The 13,411-nt window shown below is 38.5% G+C and overlaps 1 protein-coding gene across 26 annotated transcripts in view; it reads right to left on the minus strand.

Moving 5' to 3' along the window:
• The window catches only part of CREB1 (cAMP responsive element binding protein 1), a 76,569-nt gene that overhangs the window by 34,742 nt on the left and 28,416 nt on the right, over positions 1 to 13,411 (minus strand). For 11 of the 26 annotated variants that reach the window (XR_016231924.1, XR_011387136.2, XR_517132.5 and 8 more), the window contains 3 exons: positions 12,928 to 12,969; positions 5,251 to 5,351; positions 2,784 to 2,926 (listed from right to left, as the gene is read on the minus strand). Coding sequence is in view for 12 of the 26 variants with exons in the window: in XM_089329970.1 (XP_089186096.1) it covers positions 2,784 to 2,926; positions 5,251 to 5,351; positions 12,928 to 12,969 (286 nt within the window). In the remaining 14 variants the exon portion in view is untranslated. Of the gene's footprint in view, positions 1 to 2,783; positions 2,927 to 5,250; positions 5,352 to 10,080; positions 10,147 to 12,927; positions 12,970 to 13,411 lie in introns of all 26 variants that reach the window. The other 15 variants (XR_011387142.2, XR_011387138.2, XR_011387135.2 and 12 more) reach the window with 2 other exon arrangements.

A 13,411-nucleotide genomic window follows, 5' to 3' on the forward strand; every position in this document is an offset into this window, starting at 1 on the left:
TAAGTTTATTCTGATGCAAAAAACGTTGAAATTCATACATGATTTTGTCATAATAAACATTTTTCCACAAACTTTTAGAAGTCCCATCATATATGTCTATGGTATATAAATAATGTAGGTCTCACGTGGGTAAAAAACCATGAAAATATTTGTATACATAAATAGAATGAAAAAAATGGAGCAATATGTATCACTCTTACTATTAAGGAGTGATGATAAATAGTTTTAATTTTATTAATACTATAAAACTCTGGCACTGAATTTTGACAAACATATTAATTTTTTAAGTTACTTATTTATTTGAAAGGCAGAGATATCTTACATCTGCTGGTTCACTCCCAAATGCCTCAAACTGCTAGAGCTCAGAGCTTAGGCAGGGCTGAAGCCAGGAGCCCAGAACTCCATCCAGCTTTCCCACATGGGTAACATGGACCCAAGTGCTCGAGTCATCACCTGTAGCCTCCAGGGATGTGTAACCATAGGAAGCTGAATCAGAAGCAGAGGTGAGATTTGAATCTAGGTATTCTGATAAAGACTGTGGGAGTCCCAAGTGGCGGTTTATCCACCATACCACAACACCTGTCACTGCATATATTTATACATTAAGAAATATATAAATGGTCCTATATATGTATTCGTTCTATTGCTTCTTAATGAAAAGAACATAGATGAGTTCCATCAAAGCCTTGTAAACATTATACAAAGACGACAAGGAGTAAAGACAACAAGTTTAAAAATCTCAAAGTACTATTCCCTTAAATGTAGCAAAACTGCCAGAGGAGAGGGATATGCCAAATTAAACACCTAGCAGGCAATGGTATTTCTCTAAACTATACTTCCTCTTCCAGATTCTGATATGGCTCTTTCCTAAGGAGCATGCTTTCTAGTTCAAGTGAAAAATCTCTAAAATAATGAATCCCATATCAGAGTGCTTGGGATTGAATCCCACCTCTGCCTCCTGCTAATGCCTGCCATAGTCAAAGAACTTGAGTTCCTGCCACCCATGTGGGAGACCTAGATGCAGTTCCTAGCTCTTGGCTTTAGCATGCCTCAGCACAAGCTTTTGTGGGCATTTGGGGAATGAACCAGTAGATGTAAGATCTTAAGATGTATTACATCTTTTTTTTTTTTTTTTTTTTTTTTTAATTTTCTGACAGGCAGAGTGGACGGACAGTGAGAGACAGAGACAGAGAGAAAGGTCTTCCTTTGCCGTTGGTTCACCCTCCAATGGCTGCCGCGGCTGGCGCGCTGCGGCCGGTGCACCTCGCTGATCCGATGGCAGGAGCCAGGTACTTATCCTGGTCTCCCATGGGGTGCAGGGCCCAAGGACTTGGGCCATCCTCCACTGCACTCCCTGGCCACAGCAGAGAGCTGGCCTGGAAGAGGGGCAACCGGGACAGAATCCGGCGCCCTGACCGGGACTAGAACTCGGTGTGCCAGCGCCGCAAGGCGGAGGATTAGCCTAGTGAGCCGCGGCGCTGGCCTAAGATGTATTACATCTTAAGATGTAAGATCAACTTTTCCCTCTCTCTTTCAAATACAGAAATCTTTAAAAATAAGTGAATCTGTTATTGAGAGGAGTATGTCGTATCCCTCTGATACGCTGAATAGGGGAAAATGTTATGTATCATCCTTTTATAACAAACACATCTTGAGAAATGGTTAACTCTCTGGATATGAAGCTATTCAAACTGAAAGTACACACATATAGGAATGTACTTCCTTATATCTGCCAATAAAGAATTCAATGAAAAAGAGTAACAAACTCACTTAACAAACTCACTGAGATTAGTAGACAAGAAGCTTAGTTAAAAATACCTTCCTTCTAACTTTTATCCTAAGCTTCAGCTTTGGGTATCTGTTTTTAATATATTTGGAGTGCAAATCAAAGTTACACAAACCAAGGCTGGGCTGAAATTAAAACTCAGGTAACCTAAAGTTAAGTTTTATACATATTTCTGATACAGGTCATCTCTGGGCATTAGAAAACTAATGCTCAAAGAATGTCAATGTGTACATTTAATCTGTAATTAAGATGGGGGGGATATATATTGGGCAGCACTGGGTTCAATGAACAAATCAAAATTAAAAAGTCAATGTATGAGGAATTTTGAGAAGCAAAGGTATAGGGAAAAAAGGAGAGAAGTATAGCATTCATATAAATGGCTCTGATGAAACAAAACCATAATTCGTAAGTAATTTATAATGGCTTTAGGCAAAATATAAGAAAGAGACAAGATGAGAGAACTAAGTGCCACAGACATCACAGAAATGGAAAGCTGAATAATTTTTTCAGGAAAAACTTCAGCTTTCCGTGATCCAAAAAGCAAAGTATTCTGTTAATTTTAGCATCCTTATATTTATAATTGAAATTCACAACACCTTTTATATGAATATTGAGTATTCTGGTAACCAATTCATCTCATCTTCACTTGAAATGTTATTAAATACAAAGATTTAAAATGCTTTTAGAGAGAAAGACAAATCACTGACATACATAAACAAACAGATGGATAAGACAAACCATTCTTGGCCATAAAAATAATACCTCAGGTTCCTCACGCATCTGTGCAAAACAGGGGGACATCAAAAGGCTTATATAGTTGAGTAATCCTAACTAAAACTGAATAAAATAAAACATACCCATTGCAGACCACTGTAAAGGAAATATACTAATGGCAGTAAGGCTGAGCAAAGACTCAACACTTATACGACTCCTTTAAAGAGAATGGAACCACTACTTTTTTTTACTCACTTTCAAAACAGAAATATCTATTACTCACTATACTGTCCACTGCTAGTTTGGTAAATCGGAGTTGGCACCGTTACAGTGGTGATAGCAGGTGCTGAAGTCTCCTCTTCAGATTTCTCTTCTTCAATCCTTGGCACTCCTGGTGCATCAGAAGATAAATCATTCAAAATTTTCCTAGAAGAATGAAAAGCTATATTATTAAAAAAAAGGTAAAACTTACTAAATATAACAAGATCAGAAAACTGTAAGAAAGTTGCTAGTGGTTATGACAGAAGTTCAAAACATACCAATTGTAACAGTACTCCAAATATATCAAGGAATTCAAATGAAATTATACAAATAGTTAAAAAAACCCAAACCACATATATTTATGCTTTATTTGTGCATTATGTGTATGCATGATACAGAAAATAATGTAAACATAGTATTTCTTATTATGGACAGGGGTCAAAGAAGCTTAAAACTCTAGACCTGTAGATGAATCTATGCCTCTTCTGCATGAAAGTCTACACACTTAAAGCAACTGATCATTCTTAGTATTTTCTGAGTCTTTCAAATTATTGTTCTAGACCATGTTGGTCATCCTCTCTAGATAACAGTTCACTAATGTAGCCTTACAGTGTATTGGCTTTTTTTCAACTATATTGAATCAATTATAATTAAAAACGCCAGTAATATTTTCAAAAGAATTCTTAATCCAGAGTCCTATACTTGAATAACCAGTTTTATTTTATACTCAAGTTCAAAACTTCCCAATTATCACTCCCATTTCATTTTATTTGTTTCAGTCTCTTTTCCTTGGCTGCTATAGTCTTTCATATTTTAGAAACTCAAAAAGTCCGTAGCTAAAATTAACCTAGAATTTAGAAAAGAAGCTATATAGCTTCTTCCTTCCTTTTTTTTTTTTTTTAAGATTTATTTTTGTTTATTTGAAATACAGAGTTACAGAGAGAAATAGAAAGAGAGGTCTTTCATCTGCTGCTTCACTCCCCAAATAGCCACAATAGCTGGAGCTCAGCCAATCTGAAGTTAGGAGCCAGGAGCTTCTTCTGGGTTTCCCACACCGGTGCAGCGGCCCAAGGACCTTGTCCATCTTCTACTGCTTTCCCAGGCCATAGCAGAGAGAGCTGGATCAGAATTGGAGCAGCCAGGACTAGAACTGGTGCCCATATGGAATGCCGGTGCTTCAGGCCGGGGTGTTAACCCACTGTGCCAAAGCACTGGCCCCGCTTGTTTCTGAATACCTGGTTTGATATGCTTCAGGATTGAAGGTGTAATATACTAACATGAGACATGCTTCAAAGTTAAAATCTAATACTGGCTATATTTAAAACAAAACAATGAGAATAAATGTATTACACTTACACCTGCTAAGATAAAATTTCTTAAGACCTCAACAACATCTTACTGATATTCATTTAGATCCATAATTTAACCGTGATGACAAAGAAAAGGGTTAGCTTAATAGACAAATTTGAATGAGGGACAATCATCCACTCCTTTAAAAAGTAGGATTATGCACAAATACAAATAATTTAGACTAACAACAGGGAAGCTCACTATAAATCTAAAGCTTACTAAACTCTGAAGTAAGCTTATCAAGATTTGCAAATTGCCCCTTTAGCAGATACATAATACAGAGCTAATTTCTACATATAAAAATTAGTTTTGGTCTACACCTTGGAGGCAAGGTATTACCTAGATAACATGTATAGCTGAATACAAAGGCTATATTAAAGTGCCTCTAATGTTAGGGGATGTTAGCAAAGTATCATCTTAAGACAACTATTAAATTAACAAGTAATAATCTGCTAAATGCCATCACATAAAAAAAACAGTTTGTGATGACAGCTAAACAGATAAATAGCATGGCCTCAGAACTGACATATAACTACAAAATACTAAAATTTAAGCATTCCAAACTTTGTTATATAAAAGTAGTAAGCAGCAGAGTTTATAAAAGGCAGAAAAAATTTTTATTTATTTATTATAATTTTTTAAAAAAATTTTACAGATAGAGTTAAGACAGTGAGAGAGAGAGAGAGAGAGAGAGAGAGAGAGAGAGAGAGAGAGAAGGAGCTACGCCGATCCGAAGCCAGGAGCCAGGTGCTTCCTCCTGGTCTCCCATGCGGGTGCAGGGGCCAAAGCACTTGGGCCATCCTCCACTGCCTTCCCGGGCCACAGCAGAGAGCTGGACTAGAAGAGGAGCAACCAGGACTAGAACCTGGAGCCCATATGGGATGCCGGCGCCGCAGGCGGAGGATTAACCAAGTGAGCCACAGCGCCAGCCCCAGAAAAAATTTTATCTAACAATGTTGAGAGTAACAAGTGCCCTTAAAATGTGCATGATAAACTTTAACTTATTTGAGTGAATTAACTCAAGATTAAGAAAAGTAATTTATATGGTAGAGGCTAGAACAGCTAAATGGTCATCTGACATCTTTTCATCCAGTCACCTAGGGTTTCCTGCATATCTTTGATTCTGTTAAATTCTGTACCTGTAGGAAGGCCTCCTTGAAAGAATTTCCCTTCGTTTTTGGGAATCAGTTACACTATCCACTGACTCCTGTGAATCTTCACTTTCTGCAATAGTTGAAATCTGAAAATAAAGAAGAACTTTATCTTGATAATCAAATTTAATTCCAATAAAATTTAATGAATTTTAAGAAAAAGTCATATACAAAAGTACATACATAAACCTTAACACAACTAAGTAGAGGGGGAAAAAAATCAGTTTTTGCATGTGTTTATAGTCACACCAATTTTTTCTCCCTCTTGTTAAATACACTATAGACTATTTAAGAGGAAGTCAGATAAATTAAACATTTGCAGCTTAAATGAATGACTCCACGTAATAAATCCTAAATGCATCAGTATTACTTCTGACATGTGGGAATAGTGGGCACACCAATATTTTCCTTTAACTACCATGTAAAAACTTATGAATGTATTAACATTTGTCCAAATAAGATCAGTAATCCTTCAATACATTCCAGATAGTTATTTTATCAAGTTAGGAAACAGTCATCTGTTACATATATAGGTATTTCAAAGCTGGCATTCTACAATTACTTTTAAGAAAAAATTGAGGGTAAAGAACTCTGCATTCCTAAGAGGTGCTCCCAGGCTGAAAAATAATGAGGTGAATAAAGATTTTGCATGGAATGTTAATACTAGAAACTAGAATTCATCACTAACTTACTATGTGCCAGGTGTTACATGCTAAAGCACTTACATATATTTAACACTCATTAATACTTACAGTAACATAGGGGCCAGATGGGCATTCCTATTATATCCATTTTATATATAGAAAAACTAAGTAAGGCACCAGGGGATTAAGTAACTGTTACAAACCACAAAGCTAAGAAGTAATAGAGCCATGAACAATATTTAGCATTTCCATTTTACACATCCTTATCAGCTTCAAAATCCTGGTAGTTCCAGTCTCAAATACCAGTTTTGACAGAAGCAGGAACCAGATGGCATTTTAAGACCATTTCTGGACCAAGAAATTACTAACCTAAGTATGCTTGCCTGTCAAATTTATTCTGCCAGGTTCCTCTAGTCTAATCAGCAGGAGCCTCATGCTCTTTCCTGATGTAGGTACACACGATGCTGTCAGAGACTTAGATCTAATCAAGGCAAAAAGATCTCTCTGTGTTAGCTACACATGAAATGTATGGAAATAGCAGTAAGAAAAATCATATTTACAAGTAGCTGAGAAATCCCAAAGGTGTTCTTTACGTGGTATGAACCTAAAGGTTCTAGAAGAGTGGGCACTGATAGGGCTTTATGATATGCATGCTCATTTTAAAACAAAAATCCAGTAATGGTTCATAAAATATATCTAAAGTAATGTGCCCCATCCAAATTTAAGTATAAACAGTCTTATAAATCTAAAAACCAACAGGCAATATTTAATGAATCTAACAATAACAGATCAAATGGTGGGCAAGGCTGAATTTCATGCAGGATTCTTGGCAGAGTAACAATGTAGTTATGGTCAAAGGAGCAGACAGAAAATTTTCCTGTTAAGCAATAGCTGCTTTAACTAGCCAATCCAACACAGTCTCTGAAAACCATGAACTATGACCACAAACTATGGGGCCAGTGCTGTGAGGCCTGAGAGGCCGTGATAACAGATCAAATAACTGGGTGTCTAACACCCATGTGGGAGACCTGGACTGAATTCCTGGTCCTTGTCATTGAGGGCATTTGGGGAGTGAACCAGCTGATGGGAGGAGCTTGATCTCTTCTGCCTCTCAAAGATAAAATAAATACAAAATTTTGTGAAGAATTATCAAGAGTTTACATCCCAATTATAACTATCACAGATTACCATCACATTCCAACGACAGAACCCTTTCTTCCTCATCTTCTCTAAGTTCTTAAGTTCTTTACATAGGTCTTTAGTTTCAGACATTTATAAGTAAGTCATAAAAGCTTTCAAGAAGCCAAAGTTACAACTTCTAAAGTTTTCTATCTGTATTTCTCAACTTTGGTTTGTTTAAAACCCACATCTTCTGATATATGGGGGAAAAAAACTCGGTTTTAATTATTTGGAATTTCAAAATAAACTACATAGTGATTAGAACTAAATCAAAGTAACAGTAATAATAGGTGATTTCTTTTTCTTAAGATTTATTTTTATTTATTTGAAAGCAAAGTTACAGAGAGAGAGGTCGAGAAGACAGAGACAGAGGTCTTCTATCTGCTGGTTCACTCCCCAAATGGCCCCAATGGCCATCTGAAGCCAGGAGCTTCTTCTAGGTGTCCTATGTGGGTGCAAGAGCCCAAAGACTTGGGCCATCCTCCACTGTTTTCCCAGGTGCATTAGCAGGGAGCTGGATTGGAAGTGGAGCAGCCAGGACTCAAATCAGTACCCATATGGGATGCCAGCACTGCAGGCCAGGGCTTTAACCCACTGTGTCACAGTGCCAGACCCTATTACATGTTTTCTAGAACTGTACAAGGTTCCCTAGAAACTTAAGTACTTTCTGGGTAGAGGGGAGCCATGGTTTAGGTTCAGTTTTTTACTCACTGGATCAAGAAGCTTAGTGAAAGTCTAAAACAGTGATCCTTTAAACTCTTTTGATCTGCAGATCTCTCCTTATAAATAAGAAAAACTTACCTAAGTATACACATCTTATTTGCAAACATTAAGAAGTGTGTTACTTATATTATAAAAGAATTCTTAAGATAAGTATAAATATTAAAAATTTCTAAGCTGCATAGATTAAATTTTCTAATAGACTGTGACTTAATATACTTTATTAAGTCATTTAATACTTTATATAACAGTGATTTAGAAATATGATTCTAAATTAAAATGTTATCTTTTTTTTTTTTTTTTTGACAGGAAGAGTGAACAGTGAGAGAGACAGAGAGAAAGGTCTTCCTTTTCCACTGGTTCACCCCCCAGTGGCCACTGCGGCCGGCGCGCTGTGGCTAGTGCACCGCGCTGATCCGCAGCCAGGAGCCAGGCGCTTCTCCTGGTCTCCCATGCGGGTGCAGGGTCCAAGGATTTGGGCCATCCTCCACAGCACTCCCGGGCCACAGCAGAGGGGCAGCCAGGACAGAATCTGGCGCTCCGACTGGGACTAGAACCTGGGGTGCCAGCACCGCAGGCAGAGGATTAGCCTATTGAGCCTCGGTGCCAGCCCAAAATGTAATCTTAACATCTGTTTGTTTCAAAAAAAAAGGAACTCATAACTCATGATATGTAGATAGCAAAGGTAAATGCATTAGGCTGTGCTTACCAAGCAAAATAACAATTTTTCATTTTAATTTACCACTTCTGACTAGCTCTCTCTAGTATATTTTCATCTCCTTGACTCCACATCATTAACTGCATTCTAATAGGAAGGTGTTAAATTTAACTTTTTTTTTTTTTTTTTATTTTTGACAGGCAGAGTGGACAGTGAGAGAGAGAGACAGAGAGAAAGGTCTTCCATTGCCGTTGGTTCACCCTCCAATGGCCGCCGCGGCCGGCGCGCTGCGGCCGGCGCACCGCGCTGATCCGATGGCAGGAGCCAGGAGCCAGGTGCTTTTCCTGGTCTCCCATGGGGTGCAGGGCCCAAGCACCTGGGCCATCCTCCACTGCACTCCCTGGCCACAGCAGAGGGCTGGCCTGGAAGAGGGGCAACCGGGACAGAATCCGGCGCCCCGACCGGGACTAGAACCCGGTGTGCCGGCGCCGCAAGGCGGAGGATTAGCCTAGTGAGCCGCGGCGCCGGCCAAATTTAACATTTTTAACAAACAAACTTAACATTTTACTAAAACTCTGGAAGACTTCTGAGCAGTTTAGAATCCTGTTTCTAGGGTCTTGAAAGTCAGTAGACTTGAGGGCTTTTACATTTTATTATCTATTTGAGAGGCAGAGAAATAGAAAGTGCCCATCTGCTGTTTTACTCCTCAAATGCCCATACAGTGAGGCTGAGGCAAGAAACCAGGAACACAATGCAGGTCTCTGATGTGGGTGGCAGAAATCCAATTAGTCAAGGCACACCACTGCCTTGGGTCTACAATGGCAGAAGGATGGAGTCAGGAAATGGAGCCAAGAATAGAACCGAGGACTCACATGCAGGATGTGGGCATCTTAATGGCTGGGCTAAATGCCAGCTCCTGAATTGAGTTTTTAGAGAAAACAAATTTACACTGTTTATGATTGAAAAAAAAAAAAAGGATCTCTTCAGAGCACAAGTTTCTTTCACAAAGCAGTTATTCTGTCAGTCATGGTAAAATGTCCCCCCCCCCCACCCCCAAGAAAGGGCTGTTCAAATGGTTTTCTTTTTTCAAAAGTACCTGTTAGGTAAAATATCCCTTGTGAGTCCTTGCTTGCCATTAGTAAAAGGAAAATTTTTGAACACTTGTCTTAAGAAAACTCAAATAACTCATCTTTTTGTTAGACAATTCTTAAAAACTTGCTATGTGATAATCACTGAACCTCTAATGTTGCACAAGATTTTTACTGTTGCTCCTATAATAAAATATTGTAAAATTCTATCAAAAATAGTACTTGCAATGACTCTCTTCCTTTCTTACTCTAGTCCAGCATAGTCTTCTTGCTATTCCTTGACATCCCAAGCATATTCACTTCCAAACCCTTGATTTTTTTATTATTATCTGCATGATTTAGGCTACTTCACTGTCCTCTGGTCTTTGCTCATCTCTGATCACCTTCCATAAAACACGCCCTTCCCTCCATAACATTCTCTATTTCTTTTCCCTGCTTTATTCTTCTAACACTTATCTTCGACTCATATATCTTTCCAGAGTTTCTTTTTTCACTCAAACATGATCTTCATTAGAATGAACGGTATTACCTGTTCGTTACTGTCTTTCACAACTACTAGAACAGTGACTGGCACTTAGCATACGATCACCAACATCTGTTGAAAGAATGGATGTAATAAAATCCATAAATCCTCTGTCCAGCACATTTAAACTGCACTATATGGAAATGTGGCCAAAACTAATGAATGAAAAGGGAAGAAGCCACTGTGAATTTCATTACATCATACAATTCACACTATTTCTGTGAGGATGCTCACAAATTATGTGAGATTTGATTCACATACATGTACTTACATACATAATGTATATGAAATCTCAATATAGCTAAATCTAATATTTTTAAATTAAAATATATAACAGAAGTCCTAATATCTTATTCTCTTATCAAGAGAAATGTACCTTGCATATTTTTGGAAACTTTGTTCTGGAAAACTAACATTCTCTCATCTAGAAGTTTGAGTGACCATCCCTGATATAAACTACTTCCTAGTTAACAGTAATCACTTTCAATCAGTTATAATGAACACAGAAGTTTAATAAATTCTCCTTGGTTTAGAAGCTTTAAAGAATAAAAAGAGGGGCTGTCACTGTGTTGCAGAAGGTTGAGCCATTGCTTGAGATACCAACATCCTATACAGGAGCACTTGTCCAAATCCTGGTTACTCTTGTCTCCAAAGTAGCTCCCTGCTCCTGTGCTTAAGAAAGCAGCAGATCATGGCCCATGGGCCCTTGCCAACCATGCAAGAGAACAGGACAGAATTCTGGGCATTTGCCTTGGTTGCAGCCATTTCAGGAATGACCCAGTGGATAGAAGATCTCTCCTTCTCTCTTAGTCTCTGCCTCTCCCTCTGTCATTCTGCCTTTCAAATAAATAAATCTTAAAAAAATAGTATATCTGTAAAATCCAGGCTTTAAGAAGCCCAACTTTTCTTTTGCAAGCACACACACTTTAAATTAAATAGTTCACTTTAATGGAAATATGTATTGTTGTAAAGATGAATCCATATTTCTAGAAAGTTAATGATTATATAATCCCTAGGTCCACATTAGGCTGCCCCTATAAAGATTAAAATAAAGAATACAATCAACAGTTAAATATCACATAATATAACCAAAAATTACAATCTTAGACTGGGTCTGGCGTGTAGGTTGCCTGACTAGTAAGCCTAATTCTTTCCATTATTATCTATAGGAGGATATGGGTGGGGAATTAGCATAGCACAATATGGAGAATTAGATAAGGTAGCATTCAATGAAATAAAAACTGAGAAAAAGAAATACTGCTCAGTCACTGTGATTCCACAGAAATATCAACTTCATAGTTCTTCACTTGGTCAACACTGTATCCTACTTGTTAAAAAATTCCAACCCCAATATCTTATGGAAATTCATACATGATTCAAGATTTCACATGAAAACATTATTTCTTTTTCCCACTTAAGCAAACCAAAAGCATAAGAACAGAATGAAATATAGGTGGTAACAGCTGCTCAATGATTCAATAGTATAAAATGATTGACAAAACCTAGTATTTTTTTTTTTTTTTTGACAGGCAGAGTGGACAGTGAGAGAGAGACAGAGAGAAAGGTCTTCCTTTTGCCGTTGGTTCACCCTCCAATGGCCACCGCGGCCAGCGCGCTGCGGCTGGCGCACCGCGCTGAGCCGATGGCAGGAGCCAGGAGCCAGGAGCTTTTTCCTGGTCTCCCATGGGGTGCAGGGCCCAAGCACTTGGACCATCCTCCACTGCACTCCCTGGCCACAGCAGAGAGCTGGCCTGGAAGAGGGGCAACCGGGACAGAATCCGGCGCCCTAACTGGGACTAGAACCCGGTGTGCCGGCGCCGCTAGGCGGAGGATTAGCCTAGTGAGCCGCGGCGCCGGCCAAAACCTAGTATGTTTTTGATGATATTAACAGGATGCTTCCAGGACAAAGTAGGCACTCCTGCCCCTCTATGAATATTAATCAGTTCTGGCTACCATATGCACAGAAAACAAAACTGCTCTCATCCAGAAGAAAACAACCAGGATGCTGAAGAGAAATCAAAACTACACCATGTAATAAATGGCTGAAGAAAAATATGAGTTTGTTAAGTTGAAGTTTTCTTTTTAAAAAAAGTTTATTGAAAGTAAAGAGAGAGCAAGAACGAGGGAGACAGAGAAGGAGAGACAGAGAGATCTATTTGCTGGTTCAGCAAATGCCTGCAATAGCCAGCCTTGGGACAGGCTGAAGCCAGAAGCTTGCAATTTCCATCTGGGTCTCTCATGGGAGGCAGGGACTCAAGTACTCAAGCTGTCTCTCACAGTGTGCTTTAGCAGGATGCTGGACTGGAAGTGGAGCAGCCAGGACTTGATACCAGGCACTCCAAAATGGATGCAAGTGTCCCAAGGGGCAGCTTTACCTGTTGTGCCAGATGACCACCCCTGGCAATTTCTTAAAAATATAGTTTCTGAGAGATGTGACTGAGGAAATCAGTCAACAGAAAAAGAATTAAGATTTGCCATTCAGTTCAACGCAAGGATAAAACTGCAAGCACTAGGCAAGTTGTATAAAGCTATATTCTTTCACGACTGAAAAGAGTATTTTGGCAATTTCATCCTTAATTATAGGTAGGTTACTCAGGATATAGAACTTCCTTTCTCTGAGAGTATTCAAGTAAAGTTGGGCTATCGTTTGGAAGACAGGAAAAATATTATATACAGAAATTTTTATTTCTAAGGGTCAGGTAGGCAACAAGTTTGGTCTAGACCTAGAAATGTCTACCATTAAACAAAACCTTCAAATTCCATTATTTATAGAGGAGGAAAAAAACAAAAATAATAATTTCTCACCTTCCTTTCTAATAATAGTTCTCTTCAAATCTACGACCTAGGACTCACCTGTGTTCCGGAGAAAAGTCTTTTTAAGTCCTTACAGGAAGACTGTGAAGTAAAAAATATGAAATGGGAGGCTGGGGTTATGGCCTACTTGAATGAATGTTCAAGTCTTTCTTTCAATAAGCTCAATCGCAAGATCTACACCGCTTCTTGGTTCCCTACAGTTAAGTAGTGCAGTCACCTTCAGTGGTCTACAGTGCCTTTACTAATCTTTGGAATCCAACCCAAAGGAACAATATCCTCAAAGAATAAGACATTCATAGTATAATCCCTGACCCTTAAGATAAACTTTCTGAACACATTATTTCAAAATTATATGCTCTCATGGTAAACCCTAAACACAGCCCATTTTATGAATGCTTATGTGATCCCTTCAAGTTCAAAAATCTCAGGTAAGGTTATTAAATTTTGATCAAGGTTTATTTTTCTCCAACTGCAGGTTCAGAAAATAATTACAAGTTATTACTTCTGTATTTCAATTTTCCCT

This window comes from Oryctolagus cuniculus, chromosome 3 (genome assembly GCF_051225735.1).
Source record: "Oryctolagus cuniculus isolate XC-2025 breed Fujian yellow rabbit chromosome 3, ASM5122573v1, whole genome shotgun sequence".
NCBI classification, from domain to species: Eukaryota; Metazoa; Chordata; class Mammalia; order Lagomorpha; family Leporidae; genus Oryctolagus; species Oryctolagus cuniculus.